General features: G+C 32.5%; 1 protein-coding gene across 7 annotated transcripts in view; it reads right to left on the bottom strand.

The window, feature by feature from the left end:
- Positions 1–17,678, bottom strand: part of LOC144974619 (uncharacterized) — an 88,491-nt gene that overhangs the window by 31,339 nt on the left and 39,474 nt on the right. For 4 of the 7 annotated variants that reach the window (XM_078917721.1, XM_078917712.1, XM_078917691.1 and 1 more), the window contains 3 exons: positions 6,943–7,098; positions 2,923–3,045; positions 1,779–1,940 (listed from right to left, as the gene is read on the bottom strand). In XM_078917721.1, the coding sequence (XP_078773847.1) occupies positions 1,779–1,940; positions 2,923–3,045; positions 6,943–7,030 (373 nt within the window). In that variant the 5' untranslated portion in view covers positions 7,031–7,098. Of the gene's footprint in view, positions 1–1,778; positions 1,941–2,922; positions 3,046–6,942; positions 7,099–16,672; positions 16,777–17,678 lie in introns of all 7 variants that reach the window. The other 3 variants (XM_078917695.1, XM_078917704.1, XM_078917683.1) reach the window with 1 other exon arrangement.

The following is a 17,678-nucleotide window of genomic DNA, read 5'->3' as shown; positions in this document are numbered from 1 at the left end:
GATGATAGTGATAACAATTGACATCACTTTATTTTTTGGATAGATGAATTAACGCTTAATTACACAAGCTAATTTTCACTCGAAAATTAGTAGTATTTATTAGATGAAAAAAATATCACTTCGACGATTAAGACACATACCTATGGCAGCGAGACAAGAGCATATAAAAACATTTCTATCATGGCTACGTTTCTGTGCATTTTGGCAAGAATTATATTGCCTGAAGAAGTTGAAAACATTTTTCAACCATAAACATTTCCTATGACTTGTTTGGTAGTTTATGCAAAAAGCAATGTGGAATCCTGGAACAAAGATGAAGTGCGGACCAACACACAAAACTATGCGTACCCATGAAATTTCATATTCTGGTTAATAGAGTTTAGTGAAAATCACTCACAAACGCGGATGGCAAAATATAAAAACAAAGGCTTGAGAGACTGACGTCATCTTCGTTCGATCTATAGATAGTTCGAAGTTGACGTCACTCAGGTCTTTGTTATTGTTTTAAGCCATCCGCGTTTATGACTAATTCTCACTAAACTGTATAGATAGAATGCGCTTAGCCAAGGAGTTCACAACGTTGCCATCCCGAAGTATAACGGACCTACACACAAACTCTGTGTAACCCTGAACGTTTATAGTCTGGTTAATACAGTTTAGTAAGAACAACTCACAAACGCGGATGGCAAAAACAATAATAAAGACCTGAGTGACGTCATCTGCATACTATCTATAAACCAGACTATAGATAGAATGCGCTTGGCCAAGGAGTTCACAACATTGCCATCCGGAAGTATAACGGACCTACACACAAACTCTGTGTAACCATGAACTTTTATTGTCTGGTTAATACATTTTAGTGAGAACAACTCACAAACGCGGATGGCAAAAACAATAACAAAAGCCTGAATGACGTCATCTGCATACTATCTTTTCACTTCAGAATGACAATGTTGTGAGCTTCTAAGCCATGCGCATACTGTGTATGGATAGTTCAAAGATGACGTCACTCAGGTCTTTGTTATTGTTTTTTGCCATCCGCGTTTATGAGTAATGCTCACTGAACTGTATTAACCCGACTATAAACGTCCATGGTAACACACAGTTGGTCCGTTATACTTCCGGATGGCGATGTTATGAGCTTCTTACCCAAGCGCATACTATCTATAGATAGTTTTATATGCACTTGGCTAAGAAGTTCGTTGCAACATTTCGCTAACGAACCAACACACTTAACTATGTGTAACCATCAACTTTTATAGTCTGGTTTATACAGTTTAGTGAGAATACGCTACAACAGTCGTAACGTCACTTCCCTCGTAATGACGCACGATAACTTAGTAACTGGCTCTAAACTATCGGAACAATGGCGGACGCCATTATGAAATATTTCGCCGACGAGCATAAAAGCGTATCCAGAGGGGGAAAATACCATTATAAATCTGATCATGTTTTTACTTTTACACATTCTGATCACAAGACATATGATAAGTTCTAGCCAGCATGAAGAATAAAAAGTACCGATTTTCTTTGTTTAGAACCACGATGGCCGCCGTTTCTGGGCGACGTGACATCAGACTATTGAATCCAATTACTCAAAAACGCGGATGGCAAAAACAATAACAAAGACTCGAGTGATGCCTACTTCATTCTATCAATAAACGTGTTTGTGTGTTAGGACGTTATATCCGGCTGGCTGATGTTATAAGCGTTGTAAAACCAAAAAAAAAAACAACATAGAATTAATTGCACAAATGTCAAAAAAGCATTATACTCACAATCAACAAATACACGCTGACGATCGATGACTTTATTCTTTTTGCCGGACGTTTGAAAGCAAGTATAATCTCCATCGTCCTCCAGCGTCAAGTGATGTATTGTCAATTGAATAGACTCCGGAGACAAGATTGTAATGCTTTCCTTCGGAAAGACGTAAGTATCTAAGGGATAGGATCAATATGCGATACGGCATTAAAATTAGCAATATATATTGTTGGCTATATATATATATATAATATATATATATATATATATATATATATATATATATATATATAATGATTTATAAATTGTGAGCCGTTGAGACAATGTTGTAACAGTTTCCTTCGGAAAGACGGGAGTACTGTAAAATAAAAGTCAGTATTTTGCCGTCCTCTGGAAAAACCCATATATAAAAATTTGGCCAGAAACCTCGTCCTTCAAATATCGATCGATTTAAATGACCCTCATCTTGGCAAAAACTCTCAAACATGGAACTTCGCGAAGTGATAATAAGAATGTGGTTTATCTTACTGTATTTTACATGGTATTCAAATATGATGAGTGATGGGAGAGAATTCTACTCATTACAACACAATAGCCACTCAATAAGGTCTTAACTAACTTCTGTTCTATTTAAATCTCACCACACCGGCCATATTCCGGATTTTCCACTAAACATCAGACCTATTTAATATAAAATTTGGTTTTATAAACTTTTATTCAAACGAAATAAATGTATGTACAATTACAGCCTTAGACTCTTATTACTCTTATAACTATAATTTGAAAAATATTCAAATTTTGTGAATACAAAAGACATCTGAATGAGAAAAATGTTAGTTGTATCGTCACGAATGTGATTTTCCTTGAGTTGATAAGGAGAGAATTTAATGAGTTTAAGATGTGGAATAGTTTTCAAACGTTGCGCAATTATCTATACGCAATTATCTATAAAATACTGAAATAGAGGGACAGAATTAAGTCTAAACAAACTCCTTCTAAAATTTCAACAACCGTTTATAAGAATAGTAAGAAAATTCAAAATCTTATTCAACGGTAATTTTAATTGAAATCATAATATATTGCAACGATATGTTATTATGTTAAAGATATTATTCAATTTATTTCATCCAAACAGGCATTTGAAAAAAAAAAACTTACTTGTTGATGAATCTCTCTTGAACCGCAATATAGATGAATCCTCTCCTTCAGCGGTGGGTCTGATAGTGCAGTTGAGCGTCAAGGAATCTCCCACAAACTTGAAGGGGGTGATCGGTGTCACCGCTATAACAAATAAACCAATTAATAACGCCTTTGTAATGAATAAGTCTTAATATGTTAATATAATCATTTTCCCCAACAGGCCACACAGAACCACATTTCCATTTCATACAGTACCTGTTGCCTGTTATGCGTCTTTATCGCACAAATACTCTAACGACATCCGTCACTATATGAAGCCAGATACTCGTTCACAAATTATGAGTCGAGAGGGCTAATATGTGTAAGTAAAGGACACATGCAACAGCTTCTAAAGGTCGTAAGCCACAGTATTAAATTATGACGTGCTATCAAGGCGGCAAAACTCTTTACCGCAATCGAGTAGAATGTGCGAACCCGGTCGGAAGCTTCATCACAATAAAATGTTCAATTCAGATGCTCTGCGGTTTCGAGTTCTTTGCCACAACATATAAATTATGTAGTAGGGATGAAAATCCCCCACTGATGTAGGGTGGCGTTGTTAAACAGGATCTAGACCTTAGTCTATTTGCAACCAACCAGCGCCTCCTCTTGCTGGTAAAGATGCCCGACAACTTCTCTCCCAGTTTCGAGAAGAATTTTTTCCAGTTCGATGTATGTGCAACCTCGTCCCGATTAAAAAAAAGTACAAGGGCGGTTATATGGTCTTGTGGTATGACACTCACATTCAGATCGTAAAGTCCTGGGTTCGAATCCCGCTTTGAGTGGTGAATAGTTGAGTCTTTTGTAAAAGTCTTTACTCACATCCTCTTATTGTACTAAGGTATAAAATGAGTATCCAGCGGTTAACAGCTTTGTCGGGAAAAATTGTTATCCGAACAGGCGTCGTGTCTCGTTGAATGAGAAAGAAATGCATGAAATTATATGATCAGAAATGGAGAAACGTCTTAATAACAAATTATCTTTAGCAATCAAAAATCATAAAATTAAAGAGTACATTTTCCATATACGTTACTTGACCTCACAAAACACTATTTTGCTGGGGCAATCGGACTCAGAAAATTGAATTTGGAAGTAAAATGATAAGAAATAACAATCTTTGAGATTTTTTGTAATGTAAGAAAGTGACGACGGATCACAAATGTTAAATATATCAAATCAATAGTAGATATTGTTTGTTTGTCGTTTTTATTTTTTAAGGGACTAGTAAAAAGCCCGCAATTTCGCGGGGAAAGAACTATTTTCATTCGATACTGTACTCACCATCATTTAATAAGGGCAGATTGGTAAACAACGTTGTCTGTGTAATTTGGTATATCTTCGGTTGATTTTTCTGTGTGGCCCAATATGAAGTGTAAGCCACTATAGCCTCTGACCCGTGACATCAAAGGTGAAAATACAAATTTAAAGAATACTGGGGATGTAGGAGCTTTCGGAATGTCTCCCCTATACTTAACTTATGGAAAAACAAAGACCCTAGCACCTTTAATAACACTTATGACTAACCTCTCGAGCTAACCCTAATAGTAAAAAAAAACAACTCTCGGACTTCTTTGCACTACCTTTCAATACTTAACAAATCACAATGGCGGCCGAAAATCAAAACAATGGTCAAATTAGGAAATTTTAAACTTTCACAAATCTATCAAAGTTTGTTCTAGAGTTTTTAAAATGCCTGACAAAATATCAACGGTGAAAATACAAATTTAAAGAATACTGGGGATGTAGGAGCTTTCGGAATGTCTCCCCTTTACTTAACTTATGGAAAAACAAACGCCCTAGCACCTTTAATAACACTTATGACTTACCTCTCGAGCTAACCCTAATAGTAAAAAAAGAATCAAAATGGCGACTGAAATACCTTCATGTGATCAAGTGAATAATATCACTATGAATGCCACGATTTGCTGAAAAATGCCAACACCCACACACAAATGTATACACCACACACAACACACACACACACAAACACAAACACACACACGCACACACACACACTCACACACAAACATACACACAATTAGAACATACATAACAAAACTGATCACCGCTAAATCAAAAACCCAACGGAAGTAATAATAATTCTTGATGTCATAAATAGATGACGCAAATTGACAACTTTTTACAGTGTCAAAATTAGTTGATTTTGGGATTCAAGTGTCGTCTTGGTACATATTTTATGATATCTGTTTGACTCAACGAACTTTCAACTGACTTAAATTATAAAGGAAATCAAGTTTCTGTTTATCATCTGTAAAAAATACATTTCTAATTTCAAATCTTTCAGTAGAGTTTGCGCCGTATCAATTTTTTTATTACTCAAATAAGCACAATTTTCTCCACATGCTATATTTTTTAAGAAGGATACTGGGGATGTAGGAGCTTTCGGAATGTCTCCCCTTTACTTAACTTATGGAAAAACAAACACCCTAGCACCTTTAATAACACAATGATAACCTCTCGAGCTAACCTAATAGAAAAAACACTCTCGACTGCTTTGCACTACCTTTCAATACTTAACAAATCACAATGGCGCCGAAAATCAAACAATGGTAATAAGGAATTTTAAACTTTCACAAATCTATCAAGGTTTGTTCTAGAGTTTTAAAATACTTCTATATAATGACAAACTGAATAAATAAATGCCTGACAAAATATCAACGGTGAAAATACAAATTTAAAGAATACTGGGGATGTAGGAGCTTTCGGAATGTCTCCCCTTTACTTAATTTATGGAAAACAAACACCCTAGCACCTTTAATAACACTTATGACTAACCTCTCGAGCTAACCATAATAGAAAAAAAAACAACTCTCGGACTGCAGGTTTGTTCTAGAGTTTTAAAAATACTTCTATATAATGACTAACTGAATAAATAAATGCCTGACAAAATATCAACAGTGAAAATACAAATTTAAAGAATACTGGGGATGTAGGAGCTTTCGGAATGTTCCCCTTTACTTAACTTATGGAAAAACAAACACCCTAGCACCTTTAATAACACTTATGACTAACCTCTCGAGCTAACCCTAATAGTAAAAAAAGAATCAAAATGGCGACTGAAATCCGCTAAATCAACAACACAACGGAAGTAATAATATTACTTGATGTCATAAATAGATGACGCAAATTGACAACTTTTTACAGTGACAAAATTAGTTGATTTTCGGAGTCAAGTGTCGTCGTTGGTACATATTTTATGATATCTGTTTGACTCAACGAACTGTCAAACTGACTTTAAATTATAAAAGGAAATCAAGTTATCTGTTTATCTATCTGTAAAAAATACATTTCTAATTTTCAAATCTTTCAGTAGAGTTGTGCGCCGTGTCAATTTTTTCATTGACTCAAATAAGCACAATTTTCTCCACAATGCTATATTTTTTAAAGAATTTTTTTAAGGGATTTGCAGCGGCGCTTGCGACATATTTAGATCTTTGCAACTCCAGTAAAAAGGAAAATAATGGGATAGTCAAATAAAAACAGATTTATAATTAAAGGACTAGAGAAAAGTAAGATAAAGCGGAATGGTTCAAATAGGGAACATGTGTCGATTCCAAAAAGAACATAACATCAATGCATTTAGTTTGAGATCAACTAAAAGTCTCACACAGCCACTAGCACAAATATCCAGATGAGTGTAATTCAGTCAAATGCTTACAAATCAATATGCAAACAACAAATATGACAGTACATAACAGAGGGATGATTTACAAGGAAAATATACAATCTTCCAAAACTTTAACTATACATTTGACTTTTTCTCTCTCTGCTAAAGACTCCGACCAGGGCAGGGACAAGATTAATGATCTCATTCCCTAACAAAGACAAAAAGCAGATTGTAAAACAGGTGTAGCGGGATGGAGAACACATCAAGTGACCTCCTGCCCACCATGGGAGTTCAAACTAGTGTACCCAGTCAATATTCTTGGTTCGGCTTATTTACCACATTTAATTTTCATTAATTCTACCACAACTTACTTCCATAAATATATGGAAGTTCCTGGCTGACGACAAGAATGAACACGTCCAAGGTTACCACCAAGAAAGGCCATATGGGTTTCCACATTGTGTATCATCCAATTGAAAATAATCCCTTCCCTAGATGCATCTGTCACGCTTTTGAGGTCGGCTGGTCTGAGAAGAGAAAAAGAAAATTATATATATATATATTTATATATATATATATATATATATATATATATATATATATATATATATATATATATATATATATATATAACGAACCCAGGACAATGCGGTCCGAAAGCGGGTATTACACTACTAGACCGCATATATAGCAAAAAAAAAAAAAGAGAACGTAAGCTTTTATATAGAGCAATATCAACTGAACGTGCTCAAAGCGCTTTACAAAGGGTCATTGACCAACAACAACACTAGAACGAGACATAAAATTTTCCACATATTATTATTATTAGATATTATTATTATTATTATTATTATTATTATTATTATTATTATTATTATTATTATTAGTAGTAGTAGTAGTAGTAGTAGTAGTAGTAGTAGTAGTAGTAGTAGTAGTAGTATTTTATTATTATTATTATTATTATTATTATCATTATCATTATTATTATTATTATTATTATTATTATTATTATTATTATTTTATTATTATTATCATTATCATTATATTATTATTATTATTATTATTATATTATTATTATTATTATTATTATTATTATTATTATTATTATTATTATTATTATTATTATTATATTCTTCTTCTTCTTCTTCTTCTTCTTCTTCTTCTTCTTATTATTATTATTATTATTATTATTATTATTATTATTATTATTATTATTATTATTATTATTATTATTATTATTATTATTATCATCAATAATATCATCATCATTATCGTCACTATTATTATTATTATCATCATCATCATCATCATCATCATCATCATCATCATCATCATCATCATCATCATCATCATCACCATCACCATCATCATCATCATCATCATCATCATCATCATCATTATTATTATTATTATTATTATTATTATTATTATTATTAATTATTATTATTATTATTATTATTATTATTATCAGTGGGTATTATTGTAATTATTATTATTAATTCATTAACTAATTAATTATTTAATCGGTTTGTTTATTTATGTATTTACGTATTTATTTATGTACTTATGTATTTAGTTATTTATTTACTCACACCACTACGATCATCCAACGTCCTGTTTGTGGTTGCGATAAAAGAAAAACAGGATATAAATCAAATCAATAAATTATGATATAATATTTTCCCTCTTTTTATGGCGGTCGATCCGCTGCCGAACACAATCTAAAAAAGAGGGATTTCCATTACGGCTACACAGAGTGGAGAGTTCTATACAAATACGGTAATACAATCAATGGTTACCAATAGGGGTATTTTGTGTAGCCCCTTATTTGGTAAATCTATGGATATTATGGTTTAGAACATGTTTTCCATGTCATTTGTGCCATGCTATGATTTTGGACAGTGCACCTAGTCTCATTATAACAAATTCCATTAGGCTTTCAGATCTTTTTAATAAAATTTCAATACTCCACGTTTAAATGAAAGGAAAGTTGGTGGAGCACTCGCTTCGTAGCTGGGTCTATTATTGGGTCTGACTAAAGACTCGCGTCCTTTCAAAAAAGTATGTTAAGAATCTATTGCGCTATAGAAATCAGGATAGCTCATTTGGGTTCTGCGACAAATCTCTCTCTCTCTCTCTCTCTCTCTCTCTCTCTCTCTCTCTCTCTCTCTCTCTCTCTCTCTCTCTCTCTTCTCTCTCTCTCTCTCTCTTCTCTCTCTCTCTCTCTCTCTCTCTCTCTCTCTCTCTCTCTCTATCTATCTATCTATCTCTCCTCTCAGCAGGGATAATAATTTCTCCCCTCAGCAGGCAGTTAATTGGACACCGAGTTTGGCTCGCAGACACCATGATATTTTTATTCCATGTTTTCATCTGTCATGTCTCTATTTTTCAGCATTTTTGATACAAGTGCCGGCTAAACAAACACTTATTTGTTTTTAATCATGCATGTTGTGACAGCAAAATCTATTTACCGGTTTAAAATAACACAATGCTTCAAAAGCCTTTACAATTCGGATAAAAAACAATCGTAACATAGACTATAGATTTCAATTAAATTTATGAATACAGATAATGTCATTGGTCATCCGTCTTTGTTGTTTCAGTCGTATTTTTGTTGACGAAATGAAAACCCTACACGTCCACGTCATTAGTATTTGTTAATTTAATTTGTTTCATTTTATTAATGCTATTTATTATGTCTTCGAGCTTCAAGCAGCAACACTTGCACTGCAATCAATAATAATATCTAAGATCTAAGATTCACAGTGCCACGATCCCGAATACAAAGCCATGAACAGTCGTTCTTTCCCTCTTCTATTCGCTTGTGGAATAACCTATTACCTATCATTGTAAATTCAATCGCTACGGAACAGTTCAGAAAAAGGCTAATTGACTACTATAGCACTCAAATACCTACATCCTAAAGTGTAAAACATCAAGACGCCTACCTCCATTTGCGACAATACACCGCAGTGGTTTGCAAATTAAGAGAAGAAAGAAAGTAATGAAGAACCCCAGTATTAAAAGTACTTAAGTCACATTTTCATGATTTGTAGCTCATCTGTGATAAACTTAAAACACATTCAACTCGGTTCGCTCATTAAATTTCTTCATGAGAAAAATAATCCTAAGTCCCATATCTTAATACTACAATTTTTTTTGTATACTCTTTTATAATATGGGGGGGGGGGGGGGGGGCCGAAGTGGCCGAGTGGTTAAGGCATTGCATTGTGACCCGGAAGGTCCCATGTTCGAGTCCCGCTTCAGACACTTTCGGGGTTTTTTTTTATTTGGGCAAGATTATTAACCCCCGATTTGCTCACTTGGACAGCATGGGTGATTCCTGTTGACATCAGATATCTTGTTTGATGAATTATCTATATTCCTTCGTGAAATGCCTGGGCGACGATATCCTCTGATGTTGTGGCGGAAAGGCATAATTTAAATAAAAAATATATAATATAGTCTAGTCCAAATTTTAACCTCCATTTTTTTTTTCAAAACTAACTTCATGTGACCGAAGTACTTTTAGCACTAGGATTACCATAAAGATTTCCCAGACCTTGTTACGGAATCTACGTACACATATTTGCAAGTCTGATAACCGAATGCAATTATGGGCTTGATTAAATATTGTTGTAATGGACAATCTTTTGCGTTGGTTTGAGAGTATTTATTATTCTCATTACTAGAATGAGCCCATAACAATTTGGTTTATCAGACCTGCAAATAAGTACACGTTGTTTGGTTTGTAATGTAAAGGGGATTGTGTGGCTTTGTGCTCTTGTGATATGACACTCGCCTTCGGATTTGTAATGTAAGTCTCTGGTTTGAGTCATGGTCTTGTAAAATGGGTAGGCTTACCTGGCCGTTAACAGCGTTTTCCCTGTCGGAAAAATGTGTAATATCGTCGAACAGACGTTATGTCTCGTACAAGATAAGAGCAGTTGCTATAGATAGTTCGAAGATGACGTCACTCGCGTCTTTATTATTGTTTTTTGCCATCCGCGTTTATGAGTAATGCTCACTGAACTGTATTAACCCGACTATAAACGTTCATGGATACACACAGTTTTGTGTGTTGATCCGTTATATTTCCGGATGGCAATGTTATGAGCTTCTTAGCCAAGCGCATACTATCTATTCGCTGGGGACCCATTGTATAGATCGTATGCGCTTGGCGTAGAAGTTCACAACATTGCCATCTGGAAGTATTACGGACCAACACACAAAACAATGAACGTTTATACTCTGGTTAATACAGTTTAGTGAGAATTACTCCTAAAAGAGGATGGCAATAAACAATAACAAAGACCTCAGTGACGTCAACTTCATTCAATCTATAGATAGAATGCACTTGGCGTAGAAGCTCACAACATTGCCATCCGGAAGTATAACGGACCAACACACAAAACAATGTGTAACCTTGAACGTTTATAGTCTGGTTAATACAGTTTAGTGAAAATTACTCATACTCGCGGATGGAAAAAAAACCCCAAAAAACAAAGACATGAGTGACGTCAACTTCATAATATCTATAGCACTTTGACCACGTTTGGTGAAAATGTCTCTAGTTTATTGGGTTTTTGTTTTGTTTTGTTTTATACTTAGAATTCAAAACAGGTCCAATGATTGGTAATTGGATTCAATAGTCTGATGTAACGTCGCCCACAACGGTGGCTCTAAACAAAGAAAATTGGTATTTTTTATTCTTCATGCTGGTTAGAATCTTTCATATGTCATGTGATCACAATGTATAAAAGTCAATACATTATCATATCTATAATGTTTTTCTCCTCTGGATACAATTTTATGCTAGTTTGAGAAATATTTCATAAGGCGTCCGCGATTGTTCCGATAGTTTAGAGCCAGTTACTAAGTTTCTATGCGTCATTACGAGGGAAGTGACGTCATGACTGTTGAAGACATCTGTTCTATCCAGCATGAAGAATTTAAAGTACCAATTTTCTTTGTTTAGAACCAGGCTGCTCGCCGTTGCTGGGCGCTGAGGTTCTAAAGTTTTCAAAATTTAGCTGTTGAAAAATCCTAGTTTCTCACACAATATTTTAAACAATAAAAAAGGAATCTCTTTTGACATCTCACATTATGTTGTTGATAGACAGAGGTTGTCTTTACCTCTTTTTAATCTGTTTGTTATGTTTTATTTTGTTTTGTTTTGTTTTGTGTTTTTTTTTGTTTTTTTTTTTTTTTTGTTTTTTTTGTTGTTTTTTTTTTTTTTTTTTTTTTTTTTTTTTTTTTTTTTTTTTTGGGGGGGGGGGGGGGGGGGGATTTTTTTGGGCTTAATATTTTGTGTTGGGATTTTGTTTGAATTAGTAGGTGACAAAAAAAATCAATAACATTTATAGTAATAGTAATAAATATTTTAAAATAAATAATAATAATAATTTTTCAATAATAATAATAATAATAATAGAAATAATAATAATAACAACAACAAAAGCAATAATAACAATAACGATAATCATACTTAAGTGTGAGATACCGCTTTTTGTAGGGTACTACAAGACAAGCCTAAACATAAATAATGAACGCATCGGTTAACTTGAATCGTTCAGAGTTTCAATATGCATAAAATATAAAAATCTCAACGATGTAATAGATACGGTTGTCAATTGGGATCAATTCCAAATATTTGATTAAAACATGCACCGGCTTTCTCAACTCAACTCCTTTATACTGGTATAATAGATGGCTATGCTGACTTTGACTAAACAACTTTATTCTCTTTTATTTGTGACACATGGTGACAAAACGCTACAGTGATGACACGAATGGGGTGATAAAAATATGTATTTACCTTGGAATGGGGTGACTAATATCAATTGGGCTGACTAAGACCAGCCTTCAAATACCACCCTCCCCCTCCCCCACCCCCATCCCTAGATTGAAAATTATCAAATATGTCAAACTGTACATCATTTGATAGGTTTTACCTTCCATACATTTTCGAAAAAGAACAATGGAAATGTTGTTTCATTCAATGTCAAGACATTTCGAATAAAATCAGATGTTTAAAAAAAAGTAGGTCTAAATGTGGGGAAGGGTCAAATCTATCAAATAAATGGTGTACATTTTACTATATTATGAGTCACCCCTACTGACTTCATCCCATTGCAAGGTAATTATTATTATTATTATTATTATTATTATTATTATTATTATTATTATTATATTATTATTATATTATTATTATTATATTATTATTATTATTATTATTATTATTATTATTATTACAGTAATCAAAATACGTACCCGTCGTCTCAAATTATTATGTCTACATGAAACAAGTGCCAAAAGGTTATTCAAAAGTAATGAAAATGTAATCGAATATAATAATAATAATAATAATAATAATAATAATAATAATAATAATAATAATAATAATAATAATAATAATAATAATAATAATAATAATAATAATAATTGAGCTTTTATATAGCGCAATATCCACTAAACCTGCTCAAAGCGCTTTACAAGGGGTCCCTGGGCAACAGCAACATTTAACATGTAGGACGGGACATGACGCCTGTTAGGCGATATTACAGGGGTTTTTTTTTCGGACAGAGACAACGCTGTTAACGGCCAGGTGCTCATTTTACGCCTGAGTACGGTGAGAGAATGTGAGTAAAGAGCCTTCTCCAACGACTCAACTATGCGCCGAGCGAGGCTCGAACCCAGGACCTTCCGATCCGAAGGGAGTGTCATACCACAAGACCACATAGACGCATAGAATATGTGACCCATTGTCTGAAAACGGTACTACGTCTGAGTGTAATAGGTGTCAAAAGGTTAATTATTATTAGATATTTCACAAAGGTATTTGCCGTGCTGCTACGTAGTCTTGTAGTATGACTCGTATTCGGATCAGTGTTAGAGACTCGCTCTGAGCGGCGCAAAGTTAAGTCATTGGAAAAGACTCTTTATCCAGATTCTCTCACCATACACATTTGTAAAATGAGTACCTGAACGTTAACAGCGTTGTCTCTGTCCGCAAAAATTGTGATATCACCTAACAGGTGTCATGTTCCGTCCTATATGTTTAGTGTTGCTGTTGGCAAGGAACCCGTTGTAAAGCGTTTTGGGCATGATTAATGGATGGTGACTAGTGGAGAAGGTGCGATATTTGCGGAAAATAGAGACTATTAAGAACAGGCGGTCATCTATTATACTTATATTAGTATGAGGAGTGATTTAAAATTACGTCATTTTTTGTTCCGCATGAGATTATAATAACTTGATGGTATCTAGAAAGATTTAAAATCACGTTATCAATTCTTATTGTGGATATGCTAGAATTGCGTAGAATCAATTTTATAAAAGACTGAGTATCACGACCTAGACAGTTTTCTTCGTAATTTGAGTCAAGAGGATGATAGAATTAGCCTCAAATACGATAAAGGTTTGCATGTAAAGCGTATATCAGTCTGTAAAAAAAAGTTTTATAACTTTTAGATTTGCCAATAATTCTGTGCTCGATTATATAATATATTTTACATTGGCTGTTCGGAACAACAATGAATGTTGATCCCTAACCCTATTTTTAAAATATATAACAGATGGAATAAGAGTAACCAAAAATGTGAACCCTCGTCTCAAAAAGGTATTGTATCGGGTCGAACCCCCCCCCCCCCCCCCCGGGCAAAACCGGAATCTTTATATAGAGCACTATCTACTTATCATTCTCAAAGCGCTTTACAAGGGGTCTCTAGCCAACAGTAACACTTAACATGACATCTGTTAGGCGATAATATATTTTTTTTTCTGACAGAGACAAATCAGTTAACGGTCGGGTACTCGTACACCTCCTGAGTACGGTGAGATAATTGAGTAAAGAGCCTTTTTTCCCTGTTCAACTCTGCGCCGCCTAGATAGGGACTTTCCGATCCGACGTCGAGTATCATACCACAAGAGCATATGTTACAGTGAATGACATAATCAGTCGGATGGTGAAAAGGTTTGAACTAAGCTATTGCCAAGTTTAGTTAGAAGGTCAATGTTTTAAAATCAAAAATGAGTTCTTGTCATAAATGATTAATTAAATCAACCCTTTTTGTACATCTTTATGAAGTATCAAAGCTTAATTTCACTTCTAAATATTTTTTAAAGCTAGTCAAGTTGAAAAAGTATGAAATTTGATAAAAGTTGCTGGATAACTTTCCCAGACACCTGACAATAACTTAATGAAAAAACCACCCGATTAATTTCAAATAAAGATTAAAACGCTGAGGTGAGCATATTCTTTCAGAAGATGAAAAAAAAATGTACATCCAAAATTTTCACCGACTGATTATGCCATGCACTGACACATATAAGAAGAAGAAGAAGAAGAAGAAGAAGAAGAAGAAGAAGAAGAAGAAGAAGAAGAAGAAGAAGAAGAAGAGGAAAAACAATAATAACAACAAAAACAAAAACAACAACAATAATAATAATAATGATAATAATAATAATAATAATAATAATAATAATAATAATAATAATAATAATAATAATAATAATAATAATAATAATAATAATAATAATAATCATAATAATCATCATCATCATCATCATCATCATCATCATCATTATCATCTTCATCATTTTTCTCAATCTCATCATCATCATCATCATCATTGCTAAAGAGGTAGAGAGAAAGCGAGAAAATGGAAATAGAAGAAAGGTGTGGGGAAAAGAGAAGATAGTTAGAGAGAGCATGTGAGTGAGTGAGGAGGAGTAAAGAGATTCCTCATCAATTATTGCATGCTAGCCTCTATGGATCCCTCGTTCCATTGTTCTTTGCATCGATTTCCTATTGATTGTTGCTATGTTTAGTCAATATTTACTAACACACGTGTTCATGCAAGACTCTGTTTGTGCATTGCTTGATTGTTGTCTGTTTTTTTATCTTTTTTTTTTTAGGGGGTTTAATTTTGTTGGGAATTTTTTTTTTGTTTTTGTTTTTTTGTTTTTGTCTAACATAACATATGGTATAGGGCAAAATAGGATAAAATCCCTTGAATGCCCTTAATATTAATAGTAATGCCATAAATCTATTGATTAAAGATTACAATAATGATACACGTGGTAAAGATAGTTTTTCAACTTTAATGAACTCATGTATATGTGGTGAACAAACATATATCTTTAACCGTGACATGCAAAGCACACACACACACACACACACACACACATATATAATATATATATATATATATATATATATATATATATATATATAAATTTATATATATATATATATATATATATATATATATATATATATATATATATAGAAGATAATCATAATAATATAATAATGCATAATATATACATACAAGATTGAAAGCCATGTCAACAGCAGTGCAAACAAGTATTATTCGTCATATATAAATCTCCCATCATATAATTCCCTGTCTACTAACACCTTGAAATACTCCATAGATTTTGCATTATTTGTTTCAAATTTCAAACTGTTCCATTTCTGTCTTATGTTTGTTTTGCATTTTGAGACAAAAATCTAAAACTTGTCCCCTTTCGTAAAAGTAATATTAGAATATGAAAAAAAAACAAAAAAAACAGAAAAGTCTATCCTATCCAGACCATGTACCAATTTATAAACCTGAATTAAATCCCCACGAATTCTTCTATTTTTCAAACTTGGTAAGTCAAGAAATTCTAACCTTTCCTTATAAGATAAAAACTGTATTGTATAAATATTTTTGGAAGCTCTCCTCTGTACACTTTCAATACTAAAAGATTGTCTTTTATATAATGGGCTCCAGATGCAATTTCCGTATTCTAGAATTGGTCGAACGAGCGATTTATACATATTTATATGTTTTTGTTTGTTTTTGTTTTTTTTTTTTTTTTTTTTTTTTTGGAGGGGGGGCGGTTGTTTGGTTGTTTAGTATTTCTCTTTTTATTTTTTTGGAGGCTTAAAATACATAATCGATTTGTTTACACGTAGACGTCTAGGTGTCAGTGTGACATAATTTGCACATGAAAAAAAAATGTAGGATTAAGTGAAAGAATGACATGTAGCATTGACAAAAACATGGGCAGTTAAGCCTGAAATAAACTATTAAAAACATATCTTCTTACTTCGTCGGGGTTGTAATTTCAAATCCATTGTCTCTTAGCCTCATATAGATATAGATATATCATTTCCAATCCATTTCGTTTGTGTTTTAGAGCTTGTGTTGTTCCTTTTGAAGAATAAATATGCATTACAGACTTTTCTTTCCTTAGACCGTAGGCGCAAAATAAATACATATGAGACAAATGTTACTATTATTATTATTATTATTTATTATTATTATTATTATTATTATTATTATTATTATATTATTATTATTTTTTATTATTATTATTATTATTATTATTATTATTATATTATTATTATTATTATACTATTATTATTATTTTATTATTATCATTATTATTATTATTATTATTATTATTATTATATTATTATTATTATCATATATTACTATTATGATATTTTATCATCATCATTATCATCTTATATATAATCTATCCATCACATCATCATCATCATCATCATCATCATCATCATCACATCATCATCATCATCATCATCATCATCATCATCATCATCATCATCATCATCATCATCATCATATAGCATCATCATCATCATCATCATCATCATCATCATCATCATCATCATCATCATCATATAGCATCATCATCATCATCATCATCATCATCATCATCATCAATCATCATCATCATCATCATCATCATTCATCATCATCATCATATATATATATTATTATTATTATTATTATATTATTATTATTATTATTATTATTATTATTATTATTATTATTATTATTAGCAATATGTTTATTATTATTATTATTATTATTATTATTATTATTATTATTATTATTATTATTATTATTATTATTATTATTGTTGTTCCTTGCTTTGCTTCATTATTGATTTAATTACTCGATTTGTTGATTGGAAATATTATATTCTTGTATGAGTTATATTGCCAATTGCCTAATCATAATCTTTTGAATTGAATTTATGAATGATCACCGGTTAGATGAAAAATCAGAAAGGGTATATATTATAC

The sequence above is a fragment of the Berghia stephanieae genome, chromosome 1, assembly GCF_034508935.2.
Source record: "Berghia stephanieae isolate SIO BIC M18660-M18661 chromosome 1, UCSD_Bste_1.3, whole genome shotgun sequence".
Classification (NCBI taxonomy): domain Eukaryota; kingdom Metazoa; phylum Mollusca; class Gastropoda; order Nudibranchia; family Aeolidiidae; genus Berghia; species Berghia stephanieae.
This window is presented reverse-complemented; position numbering and strand designations above follow the sequence as displayed.